This window comes from Microchirus variegatus (genome assembly GCF_963457635.1).
Source record: "Microchirus variegatus genome assembly, chromosome: 6".
In the NCBI taxonomy this organism is placed as follows: Eukaryota; Metazoa; Chordata; class Actinopteri; order Pleuronectiformes; family Soleidae; genus Microchirus; species Microchirus variegatus.
The window spans coordinates 12,407,760-12,424,773 of record NC_139807.1 but is presented as its reverse complement, the minus strand read 5'-3'; the positions used below and the strand labels follow the sequence as shown (position 1 = coordinate 12,424,773).

The following is a 17,014-nucleotide window of genomic DNA, read 5'->3' as shown; positions in this document are numbered from 1 at the left end:
GATCTCGTCTTAAAGAAGCCATTGTTTGTCTGACGGATTATTGACAGCTCAGTTTTTAACGATGGAACAAAGAATGTACAAGGGGCGAAAGGCTCGAGGATATTTGCTCAGGAGCGTGGCTGTTTTGCTTTTGTGGAGCGTGGCCTCGGCGCAAATACGATATTCCATCCCGGAGGAGGTTGACGAAGGAACTGTGGTTGGAAATATAGCTAAAGATCTTGGATTAGACAAAGCCACACTAAAAGACAGGAAGTATCGCATTGTGTCTACTGTTGCGGATCATCTTTTCCATGTCAATCAAAACGATGGGATTCTGTATGCGAGCCGGAAAATTGACAGAGAAGAGGTGTGCGCGCAAACCAGTACGTGTTTAATAAATCTAAAAACAGTGCTAGAAAACCCGCTCGAGGTGCACTATGTTAGAGTGGAAGTCTTGGATATTAATGATCATCCTCCCAGCTTCCCAGAGAAAGAGAAAACGTTGGAGATATCAGAGTCTGTGTTACCCGGAGCACGTACTCCACTGCAACCCGCACGAGATCCAGACGGTGGTCCTTTTTCTGTTCAGCATTACAAACTCAGCGCCAATGACCACTTTCGTTTGGAAGTTAAGGACAAGGGAGAAGATGGTAAAATACCTCTTTTAATTGTTCAAAAATCTTTGGATAGGGAGTCAATGGGAAGCCACTCATTAGTACTTACTGCATTGGATGGAGGAAAACCTCCGAAATCTGGTGAAATGAATATACTAGTGAAGGTTTTAGACATAAACGATAACGCTCCTGTTTTCTCCCAGGAAGTGTATTCTGTAATGCTCGATGAAAACGCTCTGATTGGAACAACAGTGATACAAGTAAATGCAACAGATTTTGATGAAGGACCAAATGGAGAAGTGGTTTATTCATTTAGCAGTATTGTTAATACTAGATTACTCACGATTTTTGAAATGAATCCTTCAACAGGGGAAATAACTGTAAAGGGTTTAATAGACTATGAAGGGAAAGACCGATATGAGATTGAAATTCAGGCATCAGATAAAGGCCTCGTTCCTTTGTCAACACAAAAAAGTGTCATCATCAAGATAGTTGACATGAACGATAATGCACCTGAGATTGAGGTCACCTCATTTTCAAGCTTCATCCCTGAAAACTCAAGACCTGGAACTACAGTTGCTCTTATCAGTGTCAATGACTTGGACTCTGGCCTTAACGGAAAAGTGATTTGCTCTATTGGTGAGGATGTTCCATTTGCTTTATCACCATCACTACAGGACAACATGTTTTCATTAGTTACCAAATCTCCTCTGGACAGAGAGAAGCAGTCTCTATATGATGTGACAATAATTGCAAAGGATGCTGGTCAGCCGTCACTGTCATCTGAGAAGAGAATTACTGTCCTCGTGTCAGATGTGAATGACAACAGTCCAGAGTTTTCAGTGAGTCCTTATAGTTTCTACATCACTGAAGCTAATGTTCCAGGTGTCTCCGTGTTTTCAGTTAAAGCTTTTGATGTTGATGAGAATGAGAATGGACACATTTCATATCATATTCTCAGAGATGGAAGTGGAGACAGTAAAGTTACTTCATTTCTCAACATAAACTCTGAGAATGGAGACATTATGGCGCTCAAAAGTTTTGACTTTGAAGCACTGAAAACTTTCCAGTTCCACGTTGTTGCCTCAGATTCTGGAACTCCGTCACTGAGCAGCAACGTCACAGTGAACGTGTTCATTCTGGATCAGAACGACAACGCTCCAGTCATCCTGTATCCAGTCAGCTCTAACGGTTCTGCTGAAGGTGTGGAGGAGATTCCCCGCAACGTGAACGCAGGATACGTGGTGACTAAAGTCAGAGCCTATGACGCTGATATAGGATATAACGGCTGGTTACTGTTTTCACTGCAGGAAGTCACTGAGCACAGTCTCTTTACTTTGGACCGCTATACAGGACAGATCAAAACACTTCGCCCATTCACAGAGACAGACGAGGCTGAGCATAAACTGGTCATACTGGTCAAAGACAATGGGAACGTTTCACTCTCAGCAACAGCTACTGTCATTGTCAAAGTTGTGGAGCCCAAAGAAGCTTTTGCAGCTTCTGATGTTAAAAGTTCAACAAAAGCAGATGAGGACACTGATGTGACTTTTTACCTGATGATAACTTTGGGCTCAGTTTCAGCTCTTTTTCTCATCAGTATCATTGTGTTGATTGCAATGCAGTGTTCAAAGACCACAGACTATACTCCTAAATATCTACAAGAGCCTAATTATGATGGAACACTGTGTCACAGCATCCAGTACAGATCTGGAGAAAAACGGTACATGTTAGTTGGACCCAGGATGAGTATAGGATCTACTATAGTCCCAGGAAGTCATGCGAATACACTCGTGCTCCCTGACAGGAGAGGAACATCTGGAGAGGTAAGCGTTTATTCCCAGAGAATTCCTATTTTTTTCTGTTAGCAACCTTTGATTTGTTTATAAATTGACTGTTTAGTCAATTGTTTCTTGCATACAGTATTCATGTTTGCTGCGTGTTTATTCAAATCATGATATGACAATGAAGGTGAAGCAGGACATTTAACTGGCTCTCTATTATTTGTAGTTTAGGTTTTAGTCATATTGTACGGAATCATATATGGATAACACTTCATTTTGATAGTTCATTGTTGACTCTTTATTAGTTATCAAGAAGTATTCAGTATAATGTGAACAAATATACTGCATTATTGATTAGATTTGTGATTTGAAAGTTAACACAGTTAACAGGATCATATCATGTGAATATGAGATCAAAAGTATAGTAGTAAGACAACTTAGTTAATCATCTGTTGACAATATTTGTATTGAAGCTATGAAATCATAGTTGAAATCATTTGCTTATCTGTTGAAAGTCACCTATACGATTGTGATACAACACTTTCATCTGTAAATGTGAATCAGAACTGTCAAATTCAAGTGGAAAAACAGTGGAGCAAAGTATATAAATAAGTGTCAAGGATTATCTGTTCACATGATATTGAACACCTGTAGATTACTAATAGAGAATAAAAAATGAATGATCCAAAAAGTGATACCACTAAATGTGATTAATATGTTGGCGTGTGGGTGTTTGATACAAAGTGAAACTTGTGCATTTCCCCATTAGTCAAATACGTGGTCGGCTATACTGTATTTACAAGCGATGCAGTTCGCTGTCCGTGGTGCTGATATGTCACACTCTCATGCTTCCAGCTTGTTGCTGAGAAATGTTAAATGCCACCACTGGATTAAATGCCATAAGTTGTTGTTGGTTTTTCAGAGTGATTGAATTTAAATATTTGGAGAAACTGCTTCGTTTTGTGATATTGGCAAAATATTTTTTTCATATACTCCATGATCTCCTAATCAAGCTGAATGGATATAAACATTTATGATATTACTATAAAAAATGATTAAACTATGATCATCTTGCAGTTTACAATGTGATCGCATGGTGTCACTGTGTTTGGAAAATAAGTCCTTTCGTCTTCACCGTATTTTGGTTCCACCTCTTTATATCACTCTCAGTTCGACACCGAGAGCAGTCGCTTTCTTCTACCTTTGACAAACACGGTCTCCTATTTTCATCACATTTGAAACATTGAGGATTTGCATACAGGGATGAGCTGGTTTTATTTCTTTCAAAACTAATATTGAGCTGGAGAGAAATCGGAAACGGCTGGTTTCTAATCATGGAACAAAGAGGATACGAGACGAGAGGACGGTGGATCGGCTGCGCGGTTGCTGTGCTTTTGTGGAGTTTGGCATCGGCGCAATTAAGGTACTCAATTTCCGAGGAAGTCGACGAAGGAACAGTGGTTGGGAATATCGCAAAAGATCTCGGATTAGATAAAAACGCATTGAAAGACAGGAAGTATCGAATTGTGTCCAGCAATGCGGATCCCCTTTTTCACGTCAATCAGAACGATGGCGTCTTGTACGTGAGCCGAAAGATAGACAGGGAAGATGTGTGCGAGCGGACCAGCACGTGCGTGATTAATCTAAAAACCGTGCTAGAAAACCCACTAGAGGTGCACTATGTGGGAGTGGAGGTGTTGGATATCAACGACCATTATCCCAGTTTCCCAGAGAAAGACAAAACGTTGGAGATTTCAGAGTCTGTGATGCCTGGAGTGCGTATTCCACTGAAAGCATCACGAGATCCAGACGGTGGCGCTTTTTCAATTCAGCAGTATAAACTCAGTCAAAACGAGCACTTCCGCTTAGAAGTTAAAGACAAAGGCGAAGATGGTAAAATACCTATTTTAATTGTGCAGAAATCTTTGGATAGAGAAGCGGCAGTGAGTCACTCGTTAGTGCTGACCGCAGTGGATGGAGGGAAACCTCCGAAATCTGGTGAAATTAATATACTTATAAAGGTTTTAGACATAAACGATAACGCTCCTGTTTTCTCTCAGGATGTTTACTCTGTAATGCTCGATGAAAACGCTCCGATTGGAACAACAGTGATACAAGTAAATGCAACTGATTTAGATGAAGGGACAAATGGAGACGTCGTGTATTCGTTCAGCAACAGTGTCAGTCACAGATTGCTTAAGATTTTCTACATCAATCCATTAACTGGTGAAATAACTGTTAAAGGTTTGATCGATTATGAGGACAAGGAAAACTATGACATTGAAATACAAGCATCAGACACAGGCACCGCTCCTCTCTCCACACAGAAAAGTGTAATTATTAGGATAGTTGACTTAAATGACAATGCACCCGAGATTGAGGTCACCTCATTTTCAAGTTCTATCCCTGAAAACTCCAGACCTGGAACTACAGTTGCTCTCATCAGTGTCAATGACTTGGACTCTGGTCTTAATGGAAAAGTGACTTGCTCTATAGGTGAGGATGTTCCATTTGCTTTATCACCATCTCTACAAGATAAAATGTTTTCATTAGTGACCAAATCTCCTCTGGACAGAGAGAAACAGTCTCTATATGAAGTGACAATAACTGCAAAGGATGCTGGTCAGCCGTCACTGTCATCTGAGAAGAAAATTACTGTCCTCGTGTCAGATGTGAATGACAACAGTCCTGAATTTTCAGTGAGTCCTTATAGTTTCTACATCACTGAAGCTAATGTTCCAGGTGTCTCCGTGTTTTCAGTTAAAGCTTTTGATGTTGATGAGAATGAGAATGGACACATTTCATATCATATTCTCAGAGATGGAAGTGGAGACAATAAAGTGACTTCATTTCTCAACATAAACTCTGAGAATGGAGACATTATGGCGCTGAAAAGTTTTGACTTTGAAACACTGAAAACTTTCCAGTTTCACGTTTTTGCATCAGATTCTGGAACTCCGTCACTGAGCAGCAACGTCACAGTGAACGTGTTCATTCTGGATCAGAACGACAACAGTCCAGTCATCCTGTATCCAGTCAGCTCGAACGGTTCTGCTGAAGGTGTGGAGGAGATTCCCCGCAATGTGAACGCAGGATATGTGGTGACAAAAGTCAGAGCCTATGACGCTGATATAGGATATAACGGCTGGTTACTGTTTTCACTGCAGGAAGTCACTGAGCACAGTCTCTTTACTTTGGACCGCTATACAGGACAGATCAAAACACTTCGCCCATTCACAGAGACAGACGAGGCTGAGCATAAACTGGTCATACTGGTCAAAGACAATGGGAACGTTTCACTCTCAGCAACAGCTACTGTCATTGTCAAAGTTGTGGAGCCCAAAGAAGCTTTTGCAGCTTCTGATGTTAAAAGTTCAACAAAAGCAGATGCAGAGGACTCTAATGTGACTTTTTACCTGATGATAACTCTGGGCTCAGTTTCAGCTCTTTTTCTCATCAGTATCATTGTGTTGATTGCAATGCAGTGTTCAAAGACCACAGACTATACTCCTAAATATCTACAAGAGCCTAATTATGATGGAACACTGTGCCACAGCATCCAGTACAGATCTGGAGAAAAACGGTACATGTTAGTTGGACCCAGGATGAGTATAGGATCTACTATAGTCCCAGGAAGTCATGCAAATACACTAGTGCTTCCTGACAGAAGAGGGACATCTGGAGAGGTAAGAGTTTATTCCCAGGGAATCCCTATTTTTTTCTGTTAGCAACCTTTGATTTGTTTATAAATTGACTGTTCAGTCAATTGTTTCTTGCATACAGTATTTATGTTTGCTGCGTGTTTATTCAAATCATCATATGACAATGAAGGTGAAGCAGGACATTTAACTGGCTCTCTATTATTTGTAGTTTAGGTTTTAGTCATATTGTACGGAATCATATATGGATAACATGTCATTTTGATAGTTCATTGTTGACTCTTTATTAGTTATCAAGAAGTATTCAGTATCATGTGAACAAATATACTGCATTATTGATTAGATTTGTGATTTGAAAGTTAACAAAGTTAACAGGATCATAGAATATCAATATGAGATCAAAAGTATAGTAGTAAGACAACTTAGTTAATCATCTGTTGATAATATTTGTTTCGAATCAATATTTGTATTGAAGCTATGAAATCACAGTTGAAAATCATTTGCTTGCCTGTTGAAAGTCACCTATACGATTGTGATACTACACTTGCATCTGTAAATGTGAATCAGAACTGTCAAATTCAAGTGGAAAAACAGTGGAGCAAAGTATATAAATAAGTGTCAAGGATTATCTGTTCACATGATATTGAACACCTGTAGATTACTAATAGAGAATAAAAAATGAATGATCCAAAAAGTGATACCACTAAATGTGATTGATATGTTGACGTGTGGGTGTTTGATACAAAGTGAAACTTGTGCATTTCCCTATTAGTCAAACACGTGGTCGCTATACTGTATTTACAAGCGATGCCGTTCGCTGTCCGTGGTGCTGATATGTCACACTCTCATGCTTCCAGCTTGTTGCTGAGAAATGTTAAATGCCACCATTGGATTAAATGCAATAAGTTGTTGTTGGTTTTTCAGAGTGATTGAATTTAAATATTTGGAGAAACTGCTTCGTTTTGTGATATTGGCAAAATATTTGTTTCATATACTCCATGATCTCCTAATCAAGCTGAATGGATATAAACATTTATAATATTACTATAAACAATGATAAAACTATGATCATCTTGCAGTTTACAATGTGATCGCATGGTGTCACTGTGTTTGGAAAATAAGTCCTTTCGTCTTCACCGTATTTTGGTTCCACCTCTTTATATCACTCTCAGTTCGACACCGAGAGCAGTCGCTTTCTTCTACCTTTGACAAACGCGGTCCCCTATTTTCATCGCATTTGAAACATTAAGGATTTGCATACAGGGATGAGCTGGTTTTATTTCTTTCAAAACTATTATTGAGGTGGAGAGAAATCGGAAACGGCTGGTTTCTAATCATGGAACAAAGAGGATACGAGGCGAGAGGACGGTGGATCGGCTGCGCGGTTGCTGTGCTTTTGTGGAGTTTGGCATCGGCGCAATTAAGGTACTCAATTTCCGAGGAAGTCGACGAAGGAACAGTGGTTGGGAATATCGCAAAAGATCTCGGATTAGATAAAAACGCATTGAAAGACAGGAAGTATCGAATTGTGTCCAGCAATGCGGATCCTCTTTTTCACGTCAATCAGAACGATGGCGTCTTGTATGTGAGCCGAAAGATAGACAGGGAAGATGTGTGCGAGCGGACCAGCACGTGTGTGATGAATCTAAAAACGGTGCTAGAAAACCCACTAGAGGTGCACTATGTGGGGGTGGAGGTGTTGGATATCAACGACCATTATCCCAGTTTCCCAGAGAAAGACAAAACGTTGGAGATTTCAGAGTCTGTGATGCCTGGACTGCGTATTCCACTGAAAGCATCACGGGATCCAGACGGTGGCGCTTTTTCAATTCAGCAGTATAAACTCAGCCAAAACGAGCACTTCCGTTTAGAAGTTAAAGACAAAGGCGAAGATGGTAAAATACCTATTTTAATTGTGCAAAAATCTTTGGACAGAGAGGCTGCGGGGAGTCACTCGTTAGTGCTGACTGCACTGGACGGAGGGAAACCTCCGAAATCTGGTGAAATGAATATACTTATAAAGGTTTTAGATGTGAATGATAACGCCCCTGTTTTCACTCAGGATGTTTACTCTGTAATGCTCGATGAAAACGCTCCGATTGGAACAACAGTGATACAAGTTAATGCAACTGATTTAGACGAAGGTGCAAATGGAGAAGTCTTGTATTCGTTCAGCAACAGTGTCAGTCACAGACTGTCTAAGCTTTTTGATATCAACCCTTCAACGGGTGAAATAACTGTAAAAAGTTTAATAGACTATGAAGAAAAAGACAAATATGAAATTGAAATACAAGCATCAGACAAAGGCCTTGCTCCCCTAACGTCAGAAAAAAGTGTCATAATCAAAATAGTTGACGTGAATGATAATGCACCTGAGATTGAGGTCACGTCGTTTTCAAGCTTTATTCCTGAAAACTCCAGACCTGGAACTACAGTTGCTCTCATAAGTGTTAATGACTTGGACTCTGGTCTGAATGGAAAAGTTACTTGCTCTATAGGTGAGGATGTTCCATTTGCTTTATCACCATCTTTACAAGATAAAATGTTTTCATTAGTGACCAAATCTCATCTGGACAGAGAGAAACAGTCCCTATATGATGTCACAATAATCACAAAGGATGCTGGTCAGCCGTCACTGTCATCTGAGAAGAAAATTACTGTTCTCGTGTCAGATGTGAATGACAACAGCCCTGAGTTTTCAGTGAGTCCTTATAGTTTCTACATCACTGAAGCCAATGTTCCAGGTGTTTCTATGTTTTCAGTTAAAGCTTTTGATGTTGATGAGAATGAAAATGGACACATTTCATATCAAATTCTCAGAGATGGAAGTGGAGACAAAGTGACTTCATTTCTCAACATAAACTCTGAGAATGGAGACATTATGGCGCTCAAAAGTTTTGACTTTGAAACACTGAAAACTTTCCAGTTTCATGTTGTTGCCTCAGATTCTGGAACTCCATCACTGAGCAGCAACGTCACAGTGAACGTGTTCATTCTGGATCAGAACGACAACGCTCCAGTCATCCTGTATCCAGTCAGCTCTAACGGTTCTGCTGAAGGTGTGGAGGAGATTCCCCGCAACGTGAACGCAGGATACGTGGTGACTAAAGTCAGAGCCTATGACGCTGATATAGGATATAACGGCTGGTTACTGTTTTCACTGCAGGAAGTCACTGAGCACAGTCTCTTTACTTTGGACCGCTATACAGGACAGATCAAAACACTTCGCCCATTCACAGAGACAGACGAGGCTGAGCATAAACTGGTCATACTGGTCAAAGACAATGGGAACGTTTCACTCTCAGCAACAGCTACTGTCATCGTCAAAGTTGTGGAGCCCAAAGAAGCTTTTGCAGCTTCTGATGTTAAAAGTTCAACAAAAGCAGATGAGGACACTGATGTGACTTTTTACCTGATGATAACTTTGGGCTCAGTTTCAGCTCTTTTTCTCATCAGTATCATTGTGTTGATTGCAATGCAGTGTTCAAAGACCACAGACTATACTCCTAAATATCTACAAGAGCCTAATTATGACGGAACACTGTGCCACAGCATCCAGTACAGATCTGGAGAAAAACGGTACATGTTAGTTGGACCCAGGATGAGTATTGGATCTACTATAGTCCCAGGAAGTCATGCGAATACACTGGTGCTCCCTGACAGGAGGAGAACATGTGAAGAGGTAAGCCATAATAATTTGTAGATTAAATAAAATGCCAACAAAGGTGAACTGACCTACCTAAGTCCAGAGCAGGTGCAGAGACTATTTGTGAAATGTCAACAGGTTGTGATGGGTTAAAAGCAAAATTGGTTCTCAGACAGACACGATTGTGTATTTGATTGGCAAAGTTAGACACTTTTGTGCTGATGTGGTAGGAGAGAAGTGTTTATCAATACAAAAAACATGTATATTTGATAAGGCTCTGTTCTTGAATGTGCTGGTCAAAACACTGCAGCAATGTTACTGGACATAATTTTATCCCAAATGAATGCACCAAATGTTCTGACGTACCTGTGTTGGTTGTTGTGGTTTCACTTTTTTGGATACAAGTAGAACCGTCTATGTGTCTCATCTGTTGGATAGTTGAGGGTGAGGATGTGGCGTCTGCTTTTGCGTTTCCTCATAACATCCATGCATTCATTTTCTAACAATATTCAGTATTCCCTCTTCCCTTTGTTAGTGTAGTCACATATGTGTCGCTGTCCGTGGTTTTGAAATGTAACAACTTTATTTGAAAAGATTAATAAACGCATTGCTGTAGGTTATCTTCGATATAGCACCCTTTGCTTTTGACATACTCTATTGATGTATAAAAACAATATTGTTATCTGACATATTTTTTGACAATGCAACCTTAACTCATCTTGGGATGGGTGAGGTATATATTACGTATATTTAACAATAAACCCTTACATATCCCAGAATAGTACACACAACTTAATATAAATGGATATGGATATACTAATAATGTATGACATATTCAGGGTAAAATAAAAAAAAAAAGGTGTTTTCGGTGCTTCATCAATCTTTGATTTCACTATATATATTTTTTATAACAGAGCTGCAATAACTTTCTGTGTCGCATGGTGACAGCAAAATTGCAAACAGTGTCTCGATATCTTTTCATCATCACGAGGTCCAACTCTGCTTTTTGTCATTACGTGAAAACAGCTTGAACATGAAGCTATAGCTCTGTATCACTGACAGCGCTAGGTTCGCGTTGGGGCGCAGTTTGTAACCGAAGAAGGTTGTTTATTATTTCTTGACCACACTATTATAACCCAGGAGTATTTTTTTTTGTACGCAATGGAACAAAGGGGACGCCAGGCGTGGATGGAGCGATGGAGATGCGCCACTTACGCGTTGGTCCTGGTAACATTCTGCAGCGAAGCCATGGCTCAAATTAGATATTCTATCTCCGAAGAGGTAGAAGAAGGAAGTGTTGTTGGAAATATAGCGAAAGATTTGGGACTGGATAAGGCTACACTGAAAACTAGAGAATATCGTATTGTTGGCAGTTCTAAAGAACCCCTTTTTAATGTGGATAAAGAAGACGGTTTCCTGTATGTCAGTCGGAAAGTAGACAGGGAGGAGATCTGTGAACGAAGCGATTCGTGTGTAATCAGCCTTAAAACAGTACTGGAAAATCCACTGGAAATCCATTATGTGACCATAGAAGTGTTGGATATAAACGACCACTCCCCCGTGTTCCCAGAGAAACAGAAAAGGCTGGAGATATTCGAATCGACATTACCAGGGACACGATTCCAGCTTCAACCTGCACGCGACCCAGATGGTGGTCAGTTTTCTGTTCAGCAATACAAGCTGAGTCAAAACGATCACTTCCGTTTGGAAATAAAGGATAGGGGCGAAGAGCGCAAGATGCCCTCTCTGATTTTACAGAAGCAGTTAGACAGAGAGGTTATGAGAGAACATAAGCTTTTGCTTTCAGCTATTGATGGTGGGAGACCGGCGAAGTCTGGAACAATAGAGATACTGATTGTGGTGCTTGACGTCAACGACAATTCACCTGTTTTTACACAAGAGGCGTATTCCGCCTCCATCAATGAAAACACAGCCCCTGGCACAATGTTAATTCAGGTTAATGCGACAGATTCGGACGAGAGCGCAAACAGCGACATCGTTTACTCATTTGGAAAAGAAGTTGATATTAATGTGCCGAAATTATTTAGTATAGACCCAGACACAGGGGAAATTAAAGTGAAAGGTGTAATTGATTTTGAAGAAAAGAAGACATATGCAATTGATGTACAAGCTTCAGATAAAGGCAACATTCCTTTGTCCTCAGACAAAACTGTGATAATAAAAGTAATTGATCTTAACGATAATCCACCAGAAATTGAAGTGACATCGTTTTCCAAATCGGTTCCCGAGGATTCTAGAATTGGAACAACTGTATCCTTGATCAGCGCCAATGATTTGGATTCAGGCTTGAATGGAAAGGTTTCTTGCTTTATACGCGAGGACGTTCCCTTCGTTGTGTCCCCGTCCTTTCAAGATAACATGTATGCCATAGTGACCAAGTCCCAACTAGACAGAGAAGAAAAGTCTTTTTATGAACTGACTATTGTTGCAAAGGACACTGGTGAGCCGGCGCTCTCATCTGAAAAGATTGTAACCGTGGTTATATCGGATGTGAATGATAACAGACCGCAGTTTATGCTGACTCCGTATACTTTTTATGTTTTTGAAAACAACGACCTAACAACACCGGTATTTTCAGTTCGCGCATTTGATCTCGACGATAATGACAATGCTCGCATTTCCTATCACATTCACAGAGACAGTAGTGTTGGGAGTAGCGGGTTATTCCTAAATATTAACTCTGAGAATGGAGACATTATGGCGCTCAAAAGTTTTGATTTTGAAACACTGAAAACTTTCCAGTTCCACGTTGTTGCGTCAGATTCTGGAACTCCGTCACTGAGCAGCAACGTCACAGTGAACGTGTTCATTCTGGATCAGAACGACAACGCTCCAGTCATCCTGTATCCAGTCAGCTCGAACGGTTCTGCTGAAGGTGTGGAGGAGATTCCCCGCAATGTGAACGCAGGATACGTGGTGACTAAAGTCAGAGCCTATGACGCTGATATAGGATATAACGGCTGGTTACTGTTTTCACTGCAGGAAGTCACTGAGCACAGTCTCTTTACTTTGGACCGCTATACAGGACAGATCAAAACACTTCGCCCATTCACAGAGACAGACGAGGCTGAGCATAAACTGGTCATACTGGTCAAAGACAATGGGAACGTTTCACTCTCAGCAACAGCTACTGTCATTGTCAAAGTTGTGGAGCCCAAAGAAGCTTTTGCAGCTTCTGATGTTAAAAGTTCAACAAAAGCAGATGAAGACACTGATGTGACTTTTTACCTGATGATAACTTTGGGCTCAGTTTCAGCTCTTTTTCTCATCAGTATCATTGTGCTGATTGCAATGCAGTGTTCAAAGTCCACAGACTATACTCCTAAATATCTACAAGAGCCTAATTATGATGGAACACTGTGCCACAGCATCCAGTACAGATCTGGAGAAAAACGGTACATGTTAGTTGGACCCAGGATGAGTATAGGATCTACTATAGTCCCAGGAAGCCATGCGAATACACTCATGCTCCCTGACAGGAGGAGAGTGTCTGAAGAGGTAAGACACGCTTCTTTGTATCAGGAAAGACATTTTCTTCATGGTTCATGTGCATAACTTAATTTGTTCAAGTGCAAAAACAGAGAATCACACTACCTCTTCAAAAAAAGCTTGGCAGAAACTGACTATAGACATAAGAATGAAGGGTCGGTTGTGTCGTTGAATTAAGGTGTTATTGGTTTACAGGTGTTTGGATACACAGTCGTTTCTCAAACGATATATTATATAGGAATAGGAATATATATAGGAAATTACTCACCATTGTGCTGATTTGTGTGGGAAATTGCATCACATTTGTCTAAAATATGTTGAATGCATGTGGCCACATTGTCTTTCTGTCATAATGTCCATTCCTTTTGGACAAGCGTTTATCAATGTGTGATATCTGAGGATGTGTTTTTCCCTCCACGTTATGGCCTATGCATAAAGCGTGTCAAAACTGCACTGTTTTCTCTTCCAACTTTTGTGATTACGTGATGTCACTGTCGCTGTCCGTGGTGCTGAAAGTTGATTCGGTGAACCCAGTCATTTAAATTAAAGTGCTAAAAGAAAATAAACATAGCACAGATGTTTTTTTTTCTTCTTATGACCACCTTATCCGTGCATGATTATTGCTGTTATTAGAAGAGCAGTTATATTATCATGATTTGTCATTATTTAATTGCCTCCGATTAAAGTTTTTTTTTCAAAGATAGAAAATAATAAGAAAAATAGTGCAGTCAATTGCGAAACACTCGAATACTGCTAATTATTTCATGCAAGGGTAAATTTGATCGCACGATGTCACTGCAGAAGCAGTCCTGCTCAGTATGTCGTACAAAGAAATCCCTCCCCTAAATGTTAGCTTGGCATTTCTTCGGTGAAGGCGTCATTACGTCTCTGTGGATGTTGGATCTGGATCTGCAGATGGCTGCATTTTAAAGACGTTTTTCCTGTTATATCACGCAGGATATCTGATGGCTGACGTCTGTTTTGCGCTTTAACCATTTTCATATTGTTGTGGATTCAAATCCATTTTTCCTTTTCAAATATGGCAGAAAGAGGAGGATGTGGAGGATGGCCGACGCGACTGGTCGCTCTCGTTGCAGCAACGTTTATACGGTGGGATGTTTGTTCTGCCCAAACAAGATATTCCATCTCTGAGGAGCTCAAAGAAGGAACTCGGGTTGGAAATATCGCTAAAGACTTAGGTCTGGATCTCGGTGTTTTGAAAGCCAGGGGATTTCGGATCGTGTCTGGCTCGAACGACCCGATGTTTCAGGTTAACCAGAACGACGGCGTTATATATGTCAATACGAAAATAGACCGGGAGGAGGTGTGTGAGCGTAGTAGTACATGTTTAATAAATTTGAAAGCGGTGCTGGAGGATCCATTAGAGATACATTATGTTTCGGTGGAGATTCAAGACATAAATGACCACAGTCCCACCTTCCCCGAAAATGAGGCGCGACTGGAGATATTTGAGTCAGCGCTACCTGGCGAACGATTCCAGCTGCAAGCTGCGCGTGATCCTGATAGCGGGATCTTTTCAGTTCAACAGTATAAACTTAGCCAGAATGATCACTTTCGTTTGGAGGTAAAAGACAGAGGCAGCGATGGTAAAATCCCTTTTTTGTACTTACAAAAATCCCTAGACAAAGAAACCGAACGACATCACAAACTTACACTCTCTGCCATTGATGGAGGAAAACCTCCCCAGACAGGAACTACTGAGATATTAGTGGAGGTTTTGGATGTCAATGACAATCTACCTGTGTTCACTAAAGACACGTATTCTGTCTTGCTTCCCGAAAATTCGCGCGTTGGTACAACTGTCATTCACGTGAACGCCACTGATTTAGACGACGGTTTAAACGGTGAAATTGTGTATTCCTTTGGACGGAATGTTGATGGCAATTTGCGCAAACTTTTTGATATAGACAGAAACACGGGCGAGATAACAGTTAAAGGACTGTTGGACTACGAAGAAAAAGACAGATATGAAATCGACATACAGGCATCCGATAAGGGCATAGTTCCTTTAAAAGCTGACAAAAGCGTAATTATAAATATAGTTGACCTAAACGACAATATTCCCGAGATTGAGGTAACATCATTTTCTAGCGCAATTCCAGAGGACTCTAAACCTGGAACAACCGTGGCACTGATTAGTGTCAGTGACTTGGACTCTGGTCTGAATGGAAAAGTAATTTGTTTTATTAGTGAGAGTGTTCCGTTTACCTTAAATCCATCCCTACAAGATAACATGTATTCTCTTGTCACAAAATCATCTCTGGACAGAGAATATCAGGCTCATTATGATGTCACAGTAGTTGCAAAAGATGGAGGTGAATCACCTTTATCCTCAGAAAAGACAATAAGTGTTGTTGTGTCTGATGTAAATGACAACAGACCAACGTTTGTACTGAGCCCCTATTCGTTTTATGTCACAGAGAACAACATACAAGGAGTATCTTTATTTTCAGTCAGTGCCTCTGACTGTGACGAAAATGAAAACTCCCTCATTTCTTATCACATTATGAGGGATGGGAGTGGAGACAAAAAAGTGACCTCGTTTCTAAACATTAATTCCGAAAATGGAGACATTATGGCGTTAAAAAGTTTTGACTTTGAGACACTGAAAACTTTCCAGTTCCACGTTGTTGCATCAGATTCTGGAACTCCATCACTGAGCAGCAACGTCACAGTGAACGTGTTCATTCTGGATCAGAACGACAACGCTCCAGTCATCCTGTATCCAGTCAGCTCTAACGGTTCTGCTGAAGGTGTGGAGGAGATTCCACGCAATGTGAACGCAGGATACGTGGTGACTAAAGTCAGAGCCTATGACGCTGATATAGGATATAACGGCTGGTTACTGTTTTCACTGCAGGAAGTCACTGAGCACAGTCTCTTTACTTTGGACCGCTATACAGGACAGATCAAAACACTTCGCCCATTCACAGAGACAGACGAGGCTGAGCATAAACTGGTCATACTGGTCAAAGACAATGGGAACGTTTCACTCTCAGCAACAGCTAGTGTCATTGTCAAAGTTGTGGAGCCCAAAGAAGCTTTTGCAGCTTCTGATGTTAAAAGTTCAACCAAAGCAGATGAGGACACTGATGTGACTTTTTACCTGATGATAACTCTGGGCTCAGTTTCAGCTCTTTTTCTCATCAGTATCATTGTGTTGATTGCAATGCAGTGTTCAAAGACCACAGACTATACTCCTAAATATCTACAGGAGCCTAATTATGATGGAACACTGTGCCACAGCATCCAGTACAGATCTGGAGAAAAACGGTACATGTTAGTTGGACCCAGGATGAGTATAGGATCTACTATAGTCCCAGGAAGTCATGCAAATACTCTAGTGCTCCCTGACAGGAGGAGAGTGTCTGAAGAGGTAAGCGTTTCTTTCCAGGGAATCCCTGCTTTTTTCTGATAGCAATCATTCATTTGTTTATTAATCAATTTGTCCAGTAAATTGTTTACTGCATATTTGCTGCATGTTTCGTTTACATCATAATGGAGGTGAAGCAGGTGATTTGACTGGCACCCTGTTGTTTACAGTTTAGGTTTAAGTATTATTGTAATAAATGGGTAACACTTTATTTTTGATAATCCATTGTTGACTAATCAAGAAGTATTCAGTATCAGAGTGAGTATATCATCTACTATAGTCCCAGGAAGCCATGCAAATACACTTGTGCTCTCTGACAGGAGGAGAACGAGAGGAGGTAAAAATAGCTGCCTTGTGTCAGGGCAGTTCTATGAATACTTCTGACTTGAGATGCAGACCATAATATCAAACAAGCAATACGGAACCAC

The 17,014-nt window shown here is 40.6% G+C and overlaps 4 protein-coding genes across 4 annotated transcripts in view; all 4 read left to right on the top strand.

Moving 5' to 3' along the window:
* The window catches only part of pcdh2aa1 (protocadherin 2 alpha a 1), a gene marked incomplete at its 5' end in the record, with an annotated part of 170,015 nt that overhangs the window by 48,629 nt on the left and 104,372 nt on the right, over window positions 1-17,014 (top strand). The window lies entirely within an intron of this gene.
* On the top strand, window positions 62-6,105 carry LOC310928715 (uncharacterized protein; the record flags this gene model as incomplete). Its single annotated transcript, XM_083891355.1, has 3 exons — window positions 62-2,425; window positions 3,147-3,157; window positions 3,678-6,105. The coding sequence occupies 3 exons, from the start codon at window positions 62-64 to the stop codon at window positions 6,103-6,105; spliced, it is 4,803 nt and encodes a 1,600-aa protein (XP_083747481.1).
* Window positions 7,373-13,258, top strand: LOC310928714 (uncharacterized protein; the record flags this gene model as incomplete). Its single annotated transcript, XM_083891354.1, has 2 exons — window positions 7,373-9,735; window positions 10,924-13,258. 2 exons carry the CDS (start codon window positions 7,373-7,375, stop codon window positions 13,256-13,258), a joined length of 4,698 nt encoding a protein of 1,565 aa, XP_083747480.1.
* On the top strand, window positions 14,232-16,628 carry LOC310928713 (protocadherin alpha-8-like; the record flags this gene model as incomplete). Its single annotated transcript, XM_083891353.1, has 1 exon — window positions 14,232-16,628. The coding sequence occupies one exon, from the start codon at window positions 14,232-14,234 to the stop codon at window positions 16,626-16,628; it is 2,397 nt and encodes a 798-aa protein (XP_083747479.1).